This window comes from Salmo salar, chromosome 15 (assembly GCF_965601325.2).
Source record: "Salmo salar chromosome 15, fSalSal1, whole genome shotgun sequence".
NCBI lineage: Eukaryota > Metazoa > Chordata > Actinopteri > Salmoniformes > Salmonidae > Salmo > Salmo salar.
Genome location: NC_138305.1, coordinates 78,664,156 through 78,686,136, shown reverse-complemented (window position 1 = coordinate 78,686,136; position 21,981 = coordinate 78,664,156). Strand labels below are relative to the sequence as shown.

Genomic DNA, 21,981 nt, shown 5'->3' with positions numbered 1-21,981 from the left:
TTGAGTCAACTGTGATGTGTGCCCCTAGTTGCTGATGCCCGCTGATGAGAAACTGGAGGAGTTCTGGATTGACTTCAACCTGGGAAGTCAGAGCGTCTCCTTCTACTTCTCTCTCGCCGATGAGGATGCACAGGTACCGCTGACACTTGACATGACTGTGAACACTAATGGGTGGTTTCCCGGACCTAGATTAAGCCTAGTCCTGGATTTTAAATCATTTTCAATGGAGAATCTCGATTAAAGTCCCGAGCTAAGCTTAATATGGATCCAGGAAACCACCCCTTACTGACCGTCACCAAGGTTTATTTGACGTACACTAATGCACAAAGTGAAATGAGTCCTAATCTAAATGTTGATCAAATCTAGTTGCCATAGCCACATGGCTTACTTTTTCTATCTTGTATAATATATGCATCAATTCCTCACTCTACCATTGGCAGCGTTACATGCTATATTTGGAATTGACTTTCCCTCAGAGTCTGGAGTCCGTGTTAGGTGGATAGGATAGATTCAGAATTAGGGGAATCAGTAGTAGGACTGGTTACCCTGGCAGGTCAGCAAAACATTTGTATTTTAATTTTTCCACAGGAGGGTCAGTGGGACACAGCCTGCATCCCTGAGAATGAAGTCCACAGTTACATAGTCACAGGTAACCAAACGTATATGGACATACACTCACCTTTTCTCTCAGCCCACAAGTCAAAGCTAGCCGTCTAATGCTCGTCTAGTAGGGTGGAAAGAATGTGTTGCATAGAACAGATATGATTGTCCGCCTTGTAGAAATAGGGAATGGTGTCAACTATATTCAATACATTTCTATCTGAAAAGTTTCTGCACATTTCATATTACTAAAAATCCCCAGGTGTGTACTGAAAACTCCCTTGTGTGTGTGTTTGGGAAAACACCCTGCTGTGTACTTTCATGTGCTCTCTGTCCAGAGGAGGGTAGGAGGAGGGTGCTGAAGCTAAAGCTGACAGAGCCGCTGTGTGTTAGCGGGGTGGAGGGCTCCCACCTCACCATCCACTTCAGCTCCTCCCTGGACATCATGCAGGCAGCTAGGAGCGTCTACGGAAACAAGAACAAAGTAGGTAGCGTTTATATCTACCGCAGTGTATTCATTAGTGCGAACCGTAGGAAAACATTTTGCAACGAAGAACGTTTTCCAACACAAATGACAGTTTCTTATTGGACAAGTTCAGGTAGGTCTTTCCCTGGTTCGGGAAGTTGTGTTCTATTTGGTTTCTAGTGAATACTACCCTGCTAACAGGAGACAAGATTGCCCCCAAGCCTGAGAACTGGTGCCCTATGTAATGTCTCGCAGTAGGAGTGCAGGTCTAGGATCAGCCTGTCCATGTAATCTTATTCTTTGTGAACTACAAGACAAAACTGATCACTCCTACTCTGACACCTATGTCCCGTGGTCTTGGATCAGTATTCTCTTCGTCCTTTAGCAGAAGTTCTGAATGACATCCAAGTTTGAGTGACAGCCTTATAGTGATATTAGTGAACTTTCAAAATCTGTAGCCATCTTAAATGGATCATTAACTAATATTACATTTGAAATAAATGGTGAAACAAAATTCAATTTCACGGTGTTCCAAAGAATCAATATCACATGCTTTTTCCCTGCAGACTTCACAAATCAATCCATGATAATGAATGTGTTTTTTGGCCTAACTGTTGGAGGCTTAAAGTGCATTCGGAAAGTATTCAGACCCCTTGACTTTTTCCACATTTTGTTATGTTACAGCTTTATTCTAAAATTGATTAATTTGTTTTTTTCCCCCTCATCACTCTACACACAATACCCCATAATAACAAAGCAAAAACATTTTTTTAAACATTTTTGCTAATTTATTAAAAATAAAAACCAGAAATATCACATTTACGTAAGTATTCAGACCCTTTACTCAGTACTTTGTTGAAGCACCTTTGGCGGCGATTACAGCCTCGAGTCTTCTTGGGTATGACGCTACAAGCTTGGCACACCTGTATTTGGGGAGTTTCTCCCATTCTTCTCTGCAGATCCTCTCAAGCTCTGTCAGGTTGGATGGGGAGCGTCGCTGCACATTTTCATGTCTCTCCAGAGATGTTTGATCGGGTTCAAGTCCGGGGTCTGGCTGGGCCACTCAAGGACATGAGAGACCTGCGTTGTCTTGGATGTGTGCTTAGGGCCTTTGTCCTATTGGAAGGTGAACCTTCGCTCCAGTCTGAGGGCCTGAGCGCTCAGGAGCAGGTTTTCATCAAGGATCTCTCTGTACTTTGCTCCGTTCATCTTTCCCTCGATCCTGACTAGTTCGTCTTTCCCTCCATGCTGCCACCACCATGATTCACCGTAGGGGTGGTGCCAGGTTTCCTCCAGACGTGGTGCTTGGCATTGAGGCCAAAGAGTTCAATGTTGGTTTCATCAGACCAGAAAATCTTGTTTCTCTGAGTCTTTTGGTGCCTTTTAGCAAACTCCAAGCGGAATGTCATGTGCCTTTTACTGGTGGAGTGCTGAATTGATTGTTGTACTTCTGGAAGACTCTCCCATCTCCACAGAGGAACTCCATAGAGGAACTTTGTCAGAGTGACCATCGGGTTCTTTGTCACCTCCCTGACCAAGGCCCATCTCCCCCGATTGCTCAGTTTGCCCAGGCGGCCAGCTTTATGAAGAGTCTTGGTGGTTCCAAACTTCTTCCATTTAAGAATGATGGAGCCCACTGTGTTCTTGGGGACCTTCAATGCTGCAGCGTTGTTTTGGTACCCTTCCCCAGATCTGTGCCTCGACACAATCCTGTTTCGGAGCTCTACGGACAATTCCTTCAACCTCATGGCTTGGTTTTTGCTCTGACATGCACTGTCAACTGTGGGACCTTGTGTGCCTTTCCAAATCATGTCTAGTCAATTGAATTTACCACAGGTGGACTCCAATCAAGTTGTAGAAACATCTCAAGGATGATCAATGGAAACAGGATGCACCTGAGCTCAATTTCGAGTCTCATATCAAAGGGTCTGAATACTTATGTAAATAAGGTATTTCAGTTTTTTATTTTTAATAAATGTGAAAAAATGTCTAAACCTGTTTTCACTTCGTCATTATGGGGTGTTGTGTGTAGATTGAAGCGGGAAAACATGTATTTAATCCATTTTAGAATAAGGCTGTAACGTAACACAAAGTGGAAAAAGTCAAGGGTTCTGAATACTTTCCAAATGGACTGCATATCTTGGGGGCGATATACTGATACAAAGGCCTGTTTCCTTGTTTCCTGTCAGTCGTTTGTGGGCAAGAGAAGAACCTCTGTCGTGAAGACCTCAGTCAAGATTGTTATGGATGACAACTGCTCCCAGGTAAGGATCCTGTGTAGTTTACTCCCTGTTCATCTTGCAATCAGACAGACATTTTACAGTGGAAAGGCAGAAAAATCTGCGCTCTCAGATTGTAATGATAGTTCATACAGGGTTCTCCCCAAAGACTAAGATTGGCGCTGCCCTACCTTGTGGACTGGCTGCGCCACTATGTAAACAAAAAATAAATAAAATATATATATATATATATATATATATATATATATAGTACCAGTCAAACGTTTGTACACGCCTACTCATTCAAGGGTTTTTCTTTATTTTTACTATTTTCTGCATTGTAGAATAATAGTGAAGACATCAAAACTATGAAATAACACATATGGAATCATGTAGTAACCAAAACAGTGTGAAAGAAATCAAAATATATTTTATATTTGAGAGTTTCCCACCCTTGACATTCTCTCAACCAGCTTCATGAGGTAGTCACCTGGAATGCACACTTGTTAAAAGTTAATTTGTGGAATTTCTTTCCTCCTTAATGCGTTTCAGCCAATCAGTTGTGTAGTGACAAGGTAGGGGTGGTATACAGAAGATAGCCCTATTTGGTAAAATACCAAGTCCATATTATGACAAGGACAGCTCAAGTAGGCAAAGAGAAACGACAGTCCATCATTACTTTAAGACATTAAGGTCAGTCAATCCAGATCATTTCAAGAACTTTGAACGTTTCTTCAAGTGCAGTCGCAAAAACCATCAAGCGCTATGATGAAACTGGCTCTCATGAGGACCGCCACAGGAAAGGAAGACCCAGAGTTACCTCTGCTGCAGAGGATAAGTTCATTAGAGTTGCCGGCCTCAGAAATTGCAGGCCAAATAAATACTTAACTTCTTTGGGATAGGGGGCAGTATTTTCACGGCCGGATAAAAAACGTACCCGATTTAATCTGGTTACTGCTCCTGCCCAGAAACTAGAATATGCATATAATTAGTAGATTTGGATAGAAAACACTCTAAAGTTTTTAAAACTGTTTGAATGGTGTCTGTGAGTATAACAGAACTCATATGGCAGGCCAAAACCTGAGAAGACTCCATACAGGAAGAGCCCTGTCTGACAATTTGTTGTCCTTCTGTTGCATCTCTATCGAAAATACTGCATCTGTGCTGTAACATGACATTTTCTAAGGCTTCCATTGGATCTCTAAAGCCGCCAGAAAGTGGAATGGGGTGTCTGCTGTCTCTGGGCAAAGAACAGCAGCAGAATTTGTTAGTGGTCAGCCTGGGGACAGTGAGACTGAGATGTGCGTTCACGAGACTACTCCATTTTTTTCTTTCAGCCTTTGAATGAATACAACGTTGCCCAGTTGGAATATTATCGCTATTTTACGAGAAAAATCGCGTAAAAATTGATTTTAAACAGCGTTTGACATTCTTCGAAGTATGGTAATGGAATATTTTTAAATTTTTTGTCACGAAATGCACTCGCGCGTCACCCTTCGGATAGTGACCTGAACGCACGAACAAAACGGAGCTATTTGAATATAACTATGGATTATTTGGAACCAAAACAACATTTGTTGTTGAAGTAGAAGTCCTGGGAGTGCGGTCAGGTAATCCAATTTTTCTAATAGTAATTCTGAGTTTAGGTTGTCCCAAACTTGGTGGGTGTCAAATTAGCTAGCCGTGATGGCCGAGCTATGTACTCAGAATATTGCAAAATGTGCTTTCGCCGAAAAGCTATTTTAAAATCGGACATAGCGATTGCATAAAGGAGTTCTGTATCTATAATTCTTAAAATAATTGCTATGTATTTTGTCAACGTTTATCGTGAGTAATTTAGTAAATTCACCGGAAGTTCTCGGTGGGTATGCTAGTTCTGAACATCACATGCTAATGTAAAAAGCTGGTTTTTGATATAAATATGAACTTGATTGAACAAAACATGCATGTATTGTATAACATAATGTCCTAGGAGTGTCATCTGATGAAGATCATCAAAGGTTGGTGCTGCATTTAACTGTGTTTTGGGTATTTGTGATGCATGCTAGTTGCTTGGAAATGGCTGTGTGGTTTTTTGTGTCCATGTACTCTCCTAACATAATCTAATGTTTTGCTTTCGCTGTAAAGCCTTTTGGAAATCGGACAACGTGGTTCGATTCAGGAGAAGTGTATCTATAAAATGGTGTTAAATAGTCCTATGTTTGAGAACTTTGAATTATGACATTTTGTGGTTTTAAATTTGGCGCTCTGATTTGTCACTGGCTGTTGAATAGTGTGGGTTCGACTTCGTCCCACCTCCCCTAGAGAGGTTAAATGCTTCAGAGTTCAAGTAACAGACACATCTCCACACCAACTGTTCAGAGGAGACTGCGTGAATCAGGCCTTCATGGTCAAATTGCTGCAAGAAAACCATTACTAAAGGAGAATTCAAGGCACACTTAACCAGCATGGCTACCACAGCATTCTGCAGCGAACACAGGCTGTGTCAGGGCTATTTGACCAAGAAGGAGAGTGATGGAGTGCTTCATCAGATGACCTGGCCTCCACAATCACCCGACCTCAACCCAAATGAGATGGTGTTGGATGAGTTGGACCACAGAGTGAAAGAAAAGCAACCAACAAGTGCTCAGCATATGTGGGAACTCCTTCAAGACTATTGGAAAAGCATTCCAGGTGAAGCTGGTTGAGAGAATGCCAAGCGTGTGCAAAGCTGTCATCAAATATATTTTGATATGTTTAACACTTTTTTGGTTACTACATGATTCCATATGTGTTATTTCATAGTTTTAATGTCTTCACTGTTATTCTACAATGGAGAAAATAGTAAAAATAAACAAGTAGGTGTGTCCAAACTTTTCACTGGTGCTGTATGTTTTTTTACTTGCCTAAGCACTACACCCTAATGGGGTATTTGTTTTAGCTCTAGATTGCATGAAATGGCAGTTACAGGTGTTTAAAAACTACCTGGCCAGCCAGGCCTTCTAGAGAGATCAATTAATTGTGAGCTTTTGTATTTGACTTGAGCTTTGCAGATTTCCACAACCATTTTCGTGTTGCTTCCTAACGTATAACAGCAAAATGCAGATTTTTTTGTTGTTGCATATTTGCGTTATTTAACAATGTAAATCATAGGAATTCGTGGTTTTGAGTGAGTTATTCCTTGAATATAAAACAGTGTTGGCGTTCCAACACACAGCAAATGTCTTCCAACCATCACGAATATCAATGTATTTGCCCTCTGTGATTACATTGCCTGGGAAATGTTCGGAAGTGAGACTGACAGACAGTCATATCCAAACAGGCTCTTGTTCCCGAGAGTCAGATGTCCCCCGACGGTGACGTGGAGAGAGAGAGGGACAGTGTCCCTTGTCTGCTACCCCCTCGCCCCTCTGGACCCTTAGAGGTGACTGATAACCACTGGGAAGCAACTAGTTCGTTATCTGAGTTAGCAATAAATCATTGCTGGTGTGGAGTATTTAATGCCGTGTAAAGCTTGGCACAGTGTACTACTGTAAGTGGACAAAGACCGCAGAACACCAGTTAGTAAATACCATTGGTGGCTTGTGTGATATTCTAACTGAGTATGGTCTTATAATGAAATGCACACATACACACACACACTGTTTTTTTATCCCAGATAGTGACTCCAGCCAAGAGGAGGGTGTCTGAGTCCAGCACGTTCATCACCAGCAGCGGAGGAGGGAGGGGGACAGGAGCCAGCCCCTTTAGCGTTGTTATGGCAGCATGTGGGTACCCCCCACAAAAGTATGTAGACACTCCTTCAAATTAGTGGATTTGATTATTTCAGCCTCACCCGTTGCTGACAGGTGTATAAAATCGAGCACACGGCCATGCTATCTCCATAGACACACATTGGCAGTAGAATGGCCCGTACTGAAGAGCTCAGTGACTTTCAACATGGCACCGTCATAGGATGCCATCTTCCCAAGAAGACCTGCATCTGTAAGTGCTGTTATTGTGAAGTGGAAACGTCTAGGAGCAACAACGGCTCAGCCTCAAAGTGGTAAGCCACACAAGCTCACAGAACGGCACCGCTGAGTGCTGAAGCGCAAAGTGCATAAAAATTGTCTGTCCTCAGTTGCAACACTCACTACCGAGTTCCAAACTGCCTCTGGAAGAAACGTCAGCACAAGAACTGTTCGTCGGGAGCTTCATGAAATGGGTTTCCATGGCTGAGCAGCCGCACACAAGCCTAAGATCACTATGCTCAATACCAAGTGTTGGCTGGAGTGGTGTAAAGCTCGCCGCCATTGGACTCTGGAGCAGTGGAAATGTGTTCTCTGGAATCACGCTACACCGTCTGGCAGTCTGATGGACGATAAGGGGTTGGTGGATGCCAGGAGAATGCTACCTGCCCAAATGCATGGTGCCAACTGTAAAGTTTGGTGGAGGAGGAATAATGGTCTGCGGCTGTTTTTCAGGGTTCGGGCTAGGCCCCTTAGTTCCAGTGAAGGGAAATATTAACACTACAGCATACCGTGACATTCCAGACGATACTGTGCTTCCCACTTTGTGGCAAAAGTTTGGGGAAGGCTCTTTCCTGTTTCAGCATGACAATGCCCCTGTGCACAAAGCAAGGTCCATACAGAAATAGTTTGTCAAGATCGGTTTGGAAGAACCTGACTGGCCTGCACAGAGCTCTGACCTCAACCCCATCGAACACCTTTGGTATGAATTGGAATGCCGACTGCAATCTAGGCCCAATTGCCCGGCCTCACTAATGTTCTTGTGGCAGAATGGAGGCAAGTCCCCGCAGCAATGTTCCAACATCTACTGGAAAGCCTTCCCAGAAGAGTGGAGGCTGTTATAGCAGCAAAGGAGGACCAACTCCATATTAATGCCCATGATTTTGGAATGAGATGTTAGACGAGAATGTGTCCACATACTTTTGGCCTGTAGTGAATATCTGCCTCAACCGAAATAGAGTGGAATGGAACAGTACTTTGTTATTTAGTTCTGTTGAATGTGATTTGTCTTTTTGCTTTCTCTTTGTTGAATGGTGTGTGTGTGTGCGTGTCTCTGTGTGTTTTAATGTTGCTCTTCGATGGATTCCCCTCTCCTACTTTAGCCACTCCCGGAGGCAGCAGGTCCAAAGTGAAGCCGGCAATGGAGCTGGTCAGGTCGTGTGAGAGACAAGGCCAGTCGGGCCTGGGGGAGCTGAGGACGGCCAAACCCTACTACAACGCCGCCCCTGGCATTACACTGAGCCACAGCAGGAGGGAGCAGGTGCAGAAGGACTTACCATAGAAATGGAGTTACATTTACAGTCATGCATTCATTACAGATATACAGTGCCTTCGGAAAGTATTCAGACCCCTTGACTTTTTCCACATTTTGTTACGTTACAGCCTTATTCTAAAATGGATTAAATTAATGTTTTTCCTCAGCAATCTACACACAATAGCCCATAATGACAAAGCAAAAATTGGCTTTTAGACATTTTAGCAGAAATACCTTATTTACATAAGTACTCAGACCCTTTTCTATGAGACTCGAAATTGAGCTCAGGTGCATTCGGTTTCCAATGATCATCCTTCAGATGTTTCTACAGCTTGATTGGAGTCCATCTGTGGTAAATTCAATTGATTGGACATGATTTGGAAAGGCGCACACCTGTCTATATACGGTCCCACAGTTGACAGTGCATGTCAGAGCAAAAACCAAGCCATGAGGTTGAAGGAATTGTCCGTAGAGTTCGGAGACAGGATTGTGTCGAGGCACAGATCTGGGGAAGGGTACCAAAAAATATCTGTAGCATTGAAGGTTCCCAAGAACTCAGTGGCCTTCATCATTCTTAAATGGAAGAAGTTTGGAACCACCAAGACTCTTCGTAGAGCTGGCCGCCCGGCCAAACTGAGCAATCGAGGGGGAAAAGGGCCTTGGTCTGGGAGGTGACCAAGAACCCGATGGTCACCCTGACAGAGCTCTAGAGTTTCTCTGTGGAGATGGGAGAACCTTCCAGAAGGACAACCATCTCTGCAGCACTTTATGGTAGAGTGGCCAGACAGAGCCACTCCTCAGTAAAAGGCACATGACATTCCGCTTGTAGTTTGCCAAAAGGCACCAAAAGACTCAGAGAAACAAGATTTTCTGGTCTGATGAAACCAACATTGAACTCTTTGGCCTCAATGCCAAGCACCACGTCTGGAGGAAACCTGGCACCATCCCTACGATGAATCATGGTGGTGGCAGCATCTTGCTGTGGGGATGTTTTTCAGCAGCATGGACTTGGAGACTTGTCAGGATCGAGGCAAAGATGAATGGAGCAAAGTACGAAGAGATCCTTGATAACCTGCTCCAGATTGCGCAGGACCTCAGACTGGAGCGAAGGTTCACCTTCCAACAGGACAACAACCCTAAGCACACAGCCAAGACATCGCAGGAGTGGCTTTGGGACAAGTCTCTGAATGTCCTTGAGTGGCCCAGCCAGAGCCTGGACTTGAAGCCAATCGAGCATCTCTGGAGTGGCCTGAAAATAGCTGTGTAGCAATGCTCCCCATCCAACCTGACAGAGCTTGAGAGGATCCGCAAAGAGCAATGGGAGAAACTCCCCAACGACAGGTGTGCCAAGCTTGTAGGGTCATACCCAAGAAGACTCAAAGCTGTAATCGCTGCCAAAGGTAATGCAACAAGGTGCTGAATACTTCTGTAAATATGATATTTCATATTTTTATTTTTGCTTTGTCATTATGGGGTATTTTGTGTAGATTGATGTGGAAAAATAACAATTTAATCAATTTTAGAATAAGGCTGTAACGTAACACAATGTGGAAAAAGTCAGGGGGTCTAAATACTTTTCGAATGCACTGTACGCTTTCTATTTTATTGTATTTACTGTATTACTCAGTAGTGGCCCAATTCTAACTGGAGATGTGTGTAACTATTTTGTGTAACTGACAGTCAATCTCTCACTGTCAATGGGAGATTTGAGTGAAAATTACAGATGCACTTTGTCATTACATAGATAATGCAATTCTCACTTCGGGACTAACCCTAACACATTGATACCAATGGGAGACTAAGTGAAAATTCAACTTAAATTTAAGTAAAGATTTGTCCCTTAGAGTAATGCACTTGAGACTAGATGGAAGCTAAACCCTCCCGTAGCATAGGCAGCAGCACTGAGGGGGAAATCCTAACTTCAACACCAGTTGAAATATCTCATATATGACAGAGTGGAAGTTAGGATTTGCTTCTAAGAGTTACTTTTTTTTTTTCCCCAGATGGATGCGGTGGTTGCTCTATCACAGAGCAAAGCTACTAAGCAGGACACCAGAGCTGGACCTGTGGCAGAGAAATACCGCAGGGTTGGTCTGGTCTTTCTCCTAACTGATAGGAGTGGTAGTACAACGGATAGCAGTTTTTCATTGATAATCGTACTAGTAGCTGTAGCAATAGTAGTAGTAAGTAAGTTCTAGGTAGCCTTGTCCGTGCCAGAAAGGCTCCTGTCCTCTGGGCCAATCTCCTGTTTCTGTAGCGTGCGTCAGCTTTATGTACAAGTACACCGCCTGGACAGTACTGTCCTAATAGTAGTGACATTGTGATATTCCACCAATAGTAATATTGGAGTAATTATTATACATTTATAGCAGGGTTTCTGTTAGCCGGCAATTACCGGCTTTTGGCCCCCAAAAAATAAATGAAAAGCCGACAAATAGAACTGTTGCCGGGCAAAATGACCGGGAGGAAGAAAATCCCATTGCAAAATAATGCTTTTTATTCATTAATGGAAATTAATACACTGTGATCCATTGGCTGCTAAAGAAATGGGCGCATGGAAGTCATAGCCTATAGGCCAATGGAGCATTAGTTCTGTAACTTTAATTTCTCTTTCATACTGAGGATTGGTGATTATCAAGGGGGAGATTGTTGGAAAGATTTTTCAAATAGATTACGGTGAGAAACTATAGATTTAATAAATTATTATTTGCCTCCCAAGTAGCGGTTTAAGGCACTACATCGCAGTGCTTGAGGCTCGATCCCAGGCTGTGTCACAACCGGCCGTGACCGGTAGTCCCGTAGGGCTGCGCACAGCGTCGTTAGGGGAGGGTTTAGCAGGGGGGCTTTACCTGGTTCATCACGCTCTAGTGACTCCTTGTTGCGGGCCGGGCGCCTTCAGGCTGACTTTGGTCGTCAGTTGAACGGTGTTTCCTCATTGGTGCGGCTGGCTTCTGGGTTAAGCGGGCGGGTGTTAAGAAGCGCAGTTTGGCGGGTCATGGTTCGGAGGACGCATGACTCGACCATCACCTCTCCCGAGCCCGTTAGGGAGTTGCAGCGATAAGACCAGATCGCAATTGGATATCACAAAATTGGGGAGAAAAGGGGATAAAATACCCCCCCAAAATATATACTGTGTATATATATAAAAAAAATATATATTTTAATTTGCAGTGGATGTAAAAATAAAATACTAAATCCTACATTTCTGTGCAGCAGGCGAGGTACTTCTATGCGTACTCAGGCGCTTGCGCTCCCTCGAAATAATCAGGACAGAGAAACCAGACATGCTCATTGCTTACATGGAGCACTCCAAACAAACAAAAAAAAGATCTCGTAAATTATGGTTATGAAATAAACTAAAACTTCTTTCTCACAAGTGTAGCAGGTTGTGAACTCTGCAAACAACGTTTCCACTCCGAGAGTGAGAACAATACATGACTGTAATTAATACATGCACTAACAGAAATGTATATAACCAAATGATGGGTACATTTACTACAGGTGACATGTAATGGGGAATTGCAAAAAAAATATATATATATATCTAAGGGCAAGCGATTCACACAATGAAACAATAAATGAGCAAGAATTGGCAGAAGACAGCTGAGCCATTCTGGAGAGACTTGCTTATATCTTCACCACACACCCCACCCCTTCTTGTCTTAACATTTAAAAAAATTATACTCACACCCCACTCTTTCTAAGTTTAACAGAGATTTGCATCTCTCTCACATATGGAACCGCTATCGGTGCGCTGAATTCCCGCAAATTGCATTTAGTGGCTGCTTCCTTCCTTGTTTTGTTAAGATGCATTATCATCTAAATCAGATTTCTGTCATTCGGAGCACCGTGGGTGGATGCCATAATGAGTTATGCACCCAATGCATATGGGTTTGGTAAATTCCTCAAATGGCCTGTAAATTAAAATCTTCCCGGTCAAGTTGTCCGGCACCACATTTCCCTAACGGAAACCCTGATATATAGCTATGGTTGTAGTAGTAGCATCTGTAGTGGTAATTCTATAGTCTATCATTATTAGTTGTAGCTGACTAAAGAGGAGTAGTAGCAGGAGGTAGTAGCAGTAGTTTAATTATTGTACCGGTACTCGTCTTGCAGCACATCCCAGTGGACAAAGTGGTGGAGATGGTCCAAACTGACCAGGCGGAGAAAGAGGAGCTTCTTGGTACAGTTCCTTCACACTTTATATACTGTATACCATGACTGTGATATGTGGTTGTCCTAACTCAATTGAATGCACTGACTGTTTAGTTGCTCTAGATAAGTGTCTGCTTAATGACAACATGTAATTTAAAAATGAATGTAGATTGGTTGTGACAGTCACTTGGGCATTCACATTTTCTCTGTAATACATCTCCCATAGATGTAACATAAATGTAATGACTGTTAACAGTCTGTAAACACACCATTTATTTCCCTTTACCCTCATTCCATCTAACAGACAGCAGCATTGTCCCTGACACCCAGCCTACCATGAAAACAGAGAGAACTATGTAAGTACATGGTCTCTGTCATTGAAATCACAATTTATTTAAAATCTGATTTTGAATCAGACATGTTTACACATGGAGGAGCTTTTAGACCACGTGTGTGTGTGTGTGCGTGTGCATGCATCTTTGTTTGTTCGAACAGATTCTCCCACTGGAGGAAAGTGTCTGTATCTGAGATGCTGCTGCCGGTACAGAGAGGCTTCCAGAAGGCACTGCCCAAACCAGGTAATCTTCCCCAAGAACTTCCTCCTCCCAATCTCCTACAGTATTCTAGAGTTATTTTCACAACATGTACAGGACCTATTTAGTAAAAAAAATAATTGTTTTTTTTTTTAAGTTAGACTTTAAATTAATACTTTTAGAATTATAAAAATGTTGGTAGGAATACAGTATGTAACTGAATTTAGATTTATGAGCATTTATGAGTAGGTAGTTAGGTAAGCTTTAGTAATCGCCTTACTAAATCCACACTCATCAAAAGACTCATAACAGCTGCTGCTATTACTGAAATGTCTCATGAGAACCATGTATGCACAGTGTCTCCAATAGACCTTATTCACTCTGCGGCCATTGTTGATTGACCGACCATGTTCAGCTTTTGCGGTGGTGTTCAAATGTAGGCTAAGTCGTTTTTGTTCTCCTTAAAATTATCACAAGTATTGCATCGTACGTATGCTACATCTTTGAAAACAGAAAAAAAATGTTTTACTCAAAGTGGATTTCTGTTTTCTCATTGAAAGTGTTTATTGTTCTCTTGGTCTTCGTCAGAGCTTTTAAACTAAATAAAAAAAAATATATATATATATATATATATATATATATATATATATATATATATATATATATATATATATATATATATACATACATACATACATACATACACACACACACACACACACACACACACACACACAGTCGTATGAAAAAGTTTGGGCACCCCTGACAATTTCCATGATTTCCATTTATAAATAATTGGGTGTTTGGATCAGCAATTTCATTTTGATCTATCAAATAACTGATGGACACAGTAATATTTCAGTAGTGAAATGAGGTTTATTGGATTAACAGAAAATGTGCAATATGCATCAAAACAAAATTAGACAGGTGCATAAATTTGGGCACCCCAATAGAAAAAAATCACATTAATATTTAGTAGAGCCTCCTTTTTCTAAAATAACAGCCTCTAGACGCTTCCTATAGCCTCTAATGAGTGTCTGGATTCTGGATGAAGGTATTTTGGACCATTCCTCCTTACAAAACATCTCCAGTTCAGTTAGGTTTGATGGTAACCGAGCATGGACAGCCCGCTTCAAATCATCCCACAGATTCTCAATGATATTCAGGTCTGGGGACTGGGATGGCCGTTCCAGATCATTGTACTTGTTCCTCTGCATAAATGCCCGGGTAGATTTTGAGCAGTGTTGTGGGTCGTTGTCTTGTTGAAATATCCAGCCCCGGCGTAACTTCAACTTTGTGACTGATTCTTCAACATTATTCCCAAGAATCTGCTGATATTGAGTGGAATCCATGCGACCCTCAACTTTAACAAGATTCCCAGTACTGGCACTGGCCACACAGCCCCACAGCATGATGGAACCCCGACCAAATTTTACTGTGGGTAGCAAGTGTTTTTCTTGGAACGCTGTGTTCTTTTGCCACCATCCATAACGTCCCTTGTTATGACCAAATAACTAAATCTTTGTTTCATCAGTCCACAGCACCTTATTCCAAAATGAAGCTGGCTTGTCCAAATGTGCATTTGCATACCTCAAGCGACTCTGTTTATGGCGTGTGTGCAGAAAAGGCTTCTTCCGCATCACTCTCCCATACAGCTTCTCCTTGTGCAAAGTGCGCTGAATTGTTGAACGATGCACAGTGACACCATCTGCAGCAAGATGAGGTTGTAGGTCTTTGAAGGTGGTCTGTGGGCTGTTTTTGACCGTTCTCACCATCCTTCGCCTTTGCCGCTCCAATATTTTACTTGGCCTGCCACTTCTGGCCTTAACAAGAACTGTGCCTGTGGCCTTCCATTTCCTCACTATGTTCCTCACAGTGGACACTGACAGTTTACATCTCTGCGATAGCTTTTTGTAGCCTTCCTCTAAACCATAATGTTGAACAATCTTTGTTTTCAGGTCATTTGAGAGTTGTTTTGAGGCCCCCATGTTGCCACTCTTCAGAGGAGAGTCAAAGAGAACAACAACTTGCAATTGGCCACCTTAAATACCCTTTCTCATGATTGGATGCACTTGTCTATGAAGTTCAAGGCTTAATGAGCTCACCAAACCAATTGTGTGTTCCAATTAATCAGTGCTAAGTAGTTACAGGTATTCAAATCAACAGAATGACAAGGGTGCCCAAATTTTTGCATAGCCTATTTTTCACATCTGATTTAATTTCATACAACTTAATATTGCTACACTAAAAATCTTTGTCTGGACAATACCCCAGAACTCAGCTTTTATTAGAAAATGAATGGCATGCCACTGTGATCATTTTCTGTGACGACAGAGTAAATTATTATGCCGCCTCAGAGGGGTGCCCAAACTTTTTCATACGACTGTATATATATATATATATATATATATATATCAGGGGACTCTGGATGTGGCTGCGTTATTGATGTCATGTTAATCAGGCCTTTTGATTTGAACTAGGGCTGGGCGGTATAGCCCAAATATAATATTATGGTATTTAAAAAAGTAAATATGGACGGTATGACAGTATTTTATGTTTTGAATAATAAAAGTTAGATATTTGCTTTATCAAATCAAATACATTTTATTGGTCACATACACGTGTTTAGCAGATGTTATCGCGGGTGTAGCGAAATGCTTGTGCTTCTAGCTCCAACAGTGCAGTCATATCTAAGAAGTAATATCTAATAATTACACAACATATACCCAATACACACATCTAGTACAGGAGTGGAATTAAGAATATAAAAATATATGGACGAGCAATGTCAGAGCGGCATGGAATAAGATACATTAGAATAGTATACAGTATATACATATGAGATGGGTAATGCAAGATATGTAGACATTAAAGTCACTAGTGTTCCATTTATTTTAAGTGGCCAGTGATTTCAAGTCTATGTATTAGAGGTCGACCGATTAGGATTTTTCAACGCCGATACCGATTATTGGAGGCCCAAAAAAGCCGCTACCGATTAAATCGGCCGATTTATTTATTTATTTGTAATAATGACAATTACAACAATACTGAATGAACACTTATTTTAACTTAATATAATACATCAATAAAATCATAAGGAAACATGTTCAATTTGATTTAAATAATGCAAAAACAAAGTGTTGGAGAAGAAAGTAAAAGTGCAATATGTGCCATGTAAAAAAGCTAACGTTTAAGTTCCTTGCTCAGAACATGAGAACATATGAAAGCTGGTGGTTCCTTTTAACATGAGTCTTCAATATTCCCAGGTAAGATGTTTTAGGTTGTAGTTATTATAGGAATTATAGGACTATTTCTCTCTATACGATTTGTATTTCATATACCTTTGACTATTGGATGTTCTTATAGGCACTTTAGTATTGCCAGTGTACTACAGTCAATATGTTGATAGAACTTTGGCTTCCCTTTTCTCAAATGTGCTTTGTTAAAATCCCCAGCTACAATAATTGCAGCCTCAGGATATGTTGTTTCCAGTTTGCATAAAGTCCAGTGGAGTTCTTTGAGGGCTGTCGTGGTATCAGCTTGAGGGGGGATATACACGGCCGTGGCTATAACCGATGAGAATTCTCTTGGGAGATAATACGGTCGCCATTTGATTGCGAGGTATTCTAGATCGGGTTAACTAAAGTAGTTTAGTTCCTGTATGTTATCACAATTACACCATGAGTCGTTAATCATGAAACATACACCCCCGCTCTTCTTCTTCCCGAAGAGATATGTATATTCCTGTCTGCGCAATGGACTGAGAATTCAGCTGGCTGGACCGATTCGGGCAGTATATGCTGAGAGAGCCATGTTTCCATGAAGCAGAATACATTACAATCCCTGATGTCTCTCTGGAAAGAGACCCGCGCCCTGAGCTCGTCAACTTTATTATCCAGAGACTGAACATTAGCGAGTAATATACTCGGAAGCGGTGGGTGGTGTCCGTGCCTCCTAAATTGGACTAGAAGACCACTCCGAGTACCTCTCCTTCGCCGGCGATGTTTTGGGTCGGCTTCTAGAATCAGTTCAATTACCCTGGGGGGTGCGAACAAAGGATCTGCTTTGGGAAAGTCGTATTCCTGGTCGTGATGCTGGAAGTGCTGGTGAGTTACCACCGCTCTGATATCCAATAGTTATTCCCGGCTGTATGTAATAATAACACAAAAACATTTCTGGTCTAATAATGTAAAAAAAATACATAAAAATGAGTAGTGTGTGACCCTAGGGTGGTAACACATACGTTCTAAGTGATTTCAATGGGTCTTTCTCCATTCTGATTGTTTTATACTGTTCAATTCAACTTCAAGCCCCCCAAAAATGCAGCATTTATCAATTTCTGCATTTCCCGCACTCATTTGAGATCAGAATTAGTGGCTAATAAGATTTAGGCTCAACTTGCTAAGAAAAAACAACCTAGCTGTTTGCAGATGTAAGAAACACAAACGAATAGTGTAGGGCTGTCCCAGACTAAAATGAATCTTAATCAACCAAGAGTCATCTGTTCTTTCAACCAATCGATTGGTCAACATTTTTACATTTGTATTTTTCCATAGAGACACATCCTGTGTGTTTTAATCAAATCAACTATATTCAGTGAGCCTGTCTGATGCTTTAAGCACACGGTTTAATTAAATAATTAAGATACACCAATGACTAGAGGGAGTCCGACCAGCAATTGATTTGATTGTCCCGGGCCGGGTTCAGACTTGCTGCGCTATGTAACAAGAACAGCAAGTGACTGTGACTAGCACCCGTTGTTTCTCTCTCCTCCCTGCTGCAGTGACCACCACGTTACATCAAACGGTTTATCGCGCTTTCTGTGTTGCTGAAGCTGCAACATAATTACAGCCATTTCTGACTGAAAAGTTCTATTACCGAAATCCTTTATTTGTATAGGAAAAACATTCCCTATTCCCTCAACCTTTGCGTGACACATGTATGGATTGCATGCACGTGACCAAAGACCTATTTGCACGGGACTAGTATTATTAGAGAACGTTTGTTATGTAATTATTACTCCAGAATGTCCGTTATTCCAGAGGACGATTTGGACAGGATTAGTTTTTTTCCAAACTGCCCCCTGTAATTCTTAATTTTTTCCCAATATATTGACAGTTATGACGGAAGCTTGGAGGTTTTTATTCTAGGCATGAAGACACTGTATTTCAACATGTCCAGGTGATAGGGCAACATTTAACTCGAGCCCGGTTCCCAAGTTTCTAAACCATACAAAACCATCTTTCCTATAGTGTCGCCATAATATTTGAATTGAGGAAGTGTGATCATAATCATTAGGATATTTTAGCGATCCGCAGTACGTCCTAATTTCTCGTGCAGACTTCAGATGTGAGCTGAACAGTGCAATTGCACTTGAGATGCATTTTAATGCTATGGATGAGAAAGTTTAATTATTATTTCCAAATGTTTAGGTCAGTTGTATGCTTCTTTTTGCAATCTATTAACAGCAAGAGTTGCATTAAATAGGCTCAATATTTTTTACTGATGCATTTGGCAATATTCAACATACACACAAAAAATATAAACAAAAGCATTCACTGTGAAAGTTGATAGGCTACATGTAGGTCATTCATATATAGCTTATGCACAGCACTAGTTCAATTGATCAAATCAGTTATTGTTTCTTGCGCAAACCGCGAGCAACACCTGTCAAACTCAGATATTTCTCTCAAAACACAGGGATGTCGATTCACACTAGACTAGTATTATCAGAGGACCTTGGAGTTAGCCAAAAAAACGGTAGGTTTTTCTGCTGGAATTACTCTCCTGCCATGTAAAAATGACTGACATGGCAGATTCGGACAGGACTTAAATTACAGATGTGGCGTTTTGTGCTTGTGCACATAATTACATTACCCGACCTCCCCCAGTAAAACTAATCCTGTCTGAATAGGGCACAATAGGGCCTGACCTATAGCGTATCATAATCACATCAATAAATTGGTTATAACAAACTCTGAACACCGTAGCACGTGACAGCAAAATGGATGCGGAGGACGTGACAAATAAAGTGGCATGGAGAGAGATTACTCAAGTAGTGAAGTAAACTATAAAAATGGATGTTAAACTCAACGCATTCCAATTAACATACCAAACATTCAAATACCGTTATAGAAGGTAAAGACCCAAACCAGGCCAATGCATCAATACATCGTAAAATACGGTATACCGCCAAGCCCTAATTTCAACATATGGATTGTTTTAGTTTGGTTAGCTAGGCTATGTATTTAATTATTTAATTTATTGATCAAGCCTTCGCAGTCTTTCTGATCTCTTTCCCAATGATCAGAGCTTTAGTTTAATATATTGCTGTCCAGCACCTCAGAATTTGCGATCTACCCGACCGTTACATGTTTTTCTGTGCAATAGCCATGTCGCGACCGTTAGTGGTAGATGGTGACATTCTGTCATTGCACCACACTATCACAAGTGGGAGTTAGAACGCTGATCTATTGGTACCGTAAATTCCGGTCTATAAGCCGCAACTTTTTTCCCACGCTTTGAACCTCGCGGCTTAAACAATGACGCGGCTAATATATGGATTTTTCCCGCTTTCAAATTTGTGGGTCCTGACAGCGTGGAGCATTGTCAAAAAATCCACTATCATCAACGGGTTTCAAAAGGCTGGACTGCTGCTTGTTGAAGAGGGTTCAGCGGGGGATTTGCCTCCGGATGAAAGTGACGAGAGCGACAATGAAAACGATCCAATATCGGATGAAGCAATTCTGAGGCTATTCAACTCCGACACCGAAGGAGATGACTTCAGTGGTTTCAGTGCACAGGAGGAGGAAGATAGTGACCAATGACTTTCTTGGTAGGCTACTGTTTACTGCAAATGTTTTATTTTTTGTTACAAGCTGTGTTTCGTTAAAGCCTATTTATTTTTGTTACAAGCCGTGTTTCGTTAAAGCCTATTTATTTTTGTTACAAGCCGTGTTTCGTTAAAGCCTATTTATTTTTGTTACAAACCGTGTTTTGTTAAAGCCTGTGTAAAGTTCATTTGTTTCAATGTACCGGTAGGCACCTGCGGCTTATAGACGTGCGGCTTATTTATGTTCAAAATAAAAAAAATATTCAGTGGGTGCAGCTTATATTCAGGTGCGCTCAATAGTCCTGAAATTACGGAAGTCTAAACTGTGGCAATTAATGGAGGCGTTTTCAGTCTGAGTCTCTCCCTTCTGGCACTAGAGTCCTGCATCAGGCAACAACAACAAAAACTGTCGGGGGTCCTGGAGTTGAGAGAACTTGGATTAAAAAAAAAAGTACATTTTTTTTGTCATTTAGCAGACGCTCTTATCCAGAGCGACTTACAGTAGTGAATGCATACATTTCATACATTTTTTTTTTCTTTTTTTCGTACTGGTCCCCCGTGGGAATCGAACCCACAACCATGGCGTTGCAAACACCATGCTCTACCAACTGAGTCACACATGGGGGAATTTCACTTGACATGTGGATTGACAATTTTCGAAAAATAGGCACGGTGGGCTTTTGGTTTCTCTACCTCTTAAAAAGAGAAATAAATAATTCTAAATAACAAACTGGCTTTATTTACAAATTAGTAAGAATGTCTCACCCCATGTTCAAAAATGGCCTTTTTCCCGTTATTCAAATTACAAATCGCTCACTTTCGGTTATTTGAAACGAAATCTCCAAAATATCGTTATTTTTTAAACAAGCCATAGAAAGTTGGTTGCAATTTCAGTAAAAAAAATAAAAAGGAACTTGTCTGTTGGCCCTGCATTAAAGACCAAAATTGGTTAAGGAAAATTGTGATAAATAAAAATATATACCAATTTCATTTAAGGACCAAAAAATTATAGATTGCAAAATAGAAGAGATTTTGAATGTACCGATTCCATGGCACATGCTTTATGAATTGACATGCAATTTTCTGTTTATATAACCTACTGCAGGCCTAAAACCTACCTTCTGAGTTAATGATTATATTGAAGATAGAAGCCACCTCTTAATAAGTTCAGAGAGCCAATTTGTTATCCAAAGATTATAAAAGGTTATTATTAACCCTGCATTATAATTATATAAAAAACCCTTAGATAATCTGTTTTTATTTACTGTAGTGATGGACAGTTGGAGGCATGTGTTACTGTAGCAGGTGTAGCCCATCCTGCAAACAATGTTTCCATGATGAGCTATTAGCAGGAATATAGACTCTTCATAGCCCGGCTACTGTAGGTGTGATGGCCTTGACCAGTTCATCTTTGCTTGTAGGCTTGGCAGAGTTACGGATTAATGTTTTCAGTTGATGCCAAACAAGTTTGATCAGGTTTAAATCAGGAGACCTACATATAGAGATGAAAAATATATTTTTTAGATATACTGTAGGCGACATGAGTCTCAATAGTGTTGAGTAATGTGCTGTAAAAGTGTTGTAGGTCTTTTATTTATTTATTTTTATTTAACCTTTATGTAGTAAAATAAAGGTCTACTTACTGTGCTGGTGTCTTGACCCAGTTTATGCCCTCATTTGTAATGCAAACCCGGGCGGTAGGGTGTTTTGGGTAATTGTCTGCAATTGGAGAAGAAAAAGACATTTAGCCTAACAGCCAACATTAGGTACAATACATGTACAGTCGTGGCCAAAAGTTTTGAGAAGGATACAAATATTAATTTTCAAAGTCTGCTACTTCAGTTTGTATGATGGCAATTTGCATATACTCCAGAATGTTATGAAGAATAATCAGATGAATTGCAATTAATTGCAAAGTCCCTCTTTGCCATGCAA

General features: G+C 41.1%; 1 protein-coding gene across 1 annotated transcript in view; it reads left to right on the top strand.

The window, feature by feature from the left end:
* Nucleotides 1-21,981, top strand: part of sycp2 (synaptonemal complex protein 2) — an 81,510-nt gene that overhangs the window by 5,951 nt on the left and 53,578 nt on the right. The window contains exons 13-23 of the mRNA XM_082962079.1: nt 29-133; nt 589-649; nt 939-1,084; nt 3,256-3,330; nt 6,587-6,688; nt 6,923-7,031; nt 8,375-8,532; nt 10,530-10,613; nt 12,643-12,709; nt 12,986-13,037; nt 13,177-13,259. Coding sequence (XP_082818205.1) covers nt 29-133; nt 589-649; nt 939-1,084; nt 3,256-3,330; nt 6,587-6,688; nt 6,923-7,031; nt 8,375-8,532; nt 10,530-10,613; nt 12,643-12,709; nt 12,986-13,037; nt 13,177-13,259 — 1,042 coding nt within the window. The remainder of the gene's footprint in view (nt 1-28; nt 134-588; nt 650-938; nt 1,085-3,255; nt 3,331-6,586; nt 6,689-6,922; nt 7,032-8,374; nt 8,533-10,529; nt 10,614-12,642; nt 12,710-12,985; nt 13,038-13,176; nt 13,260-21,981) is intronic.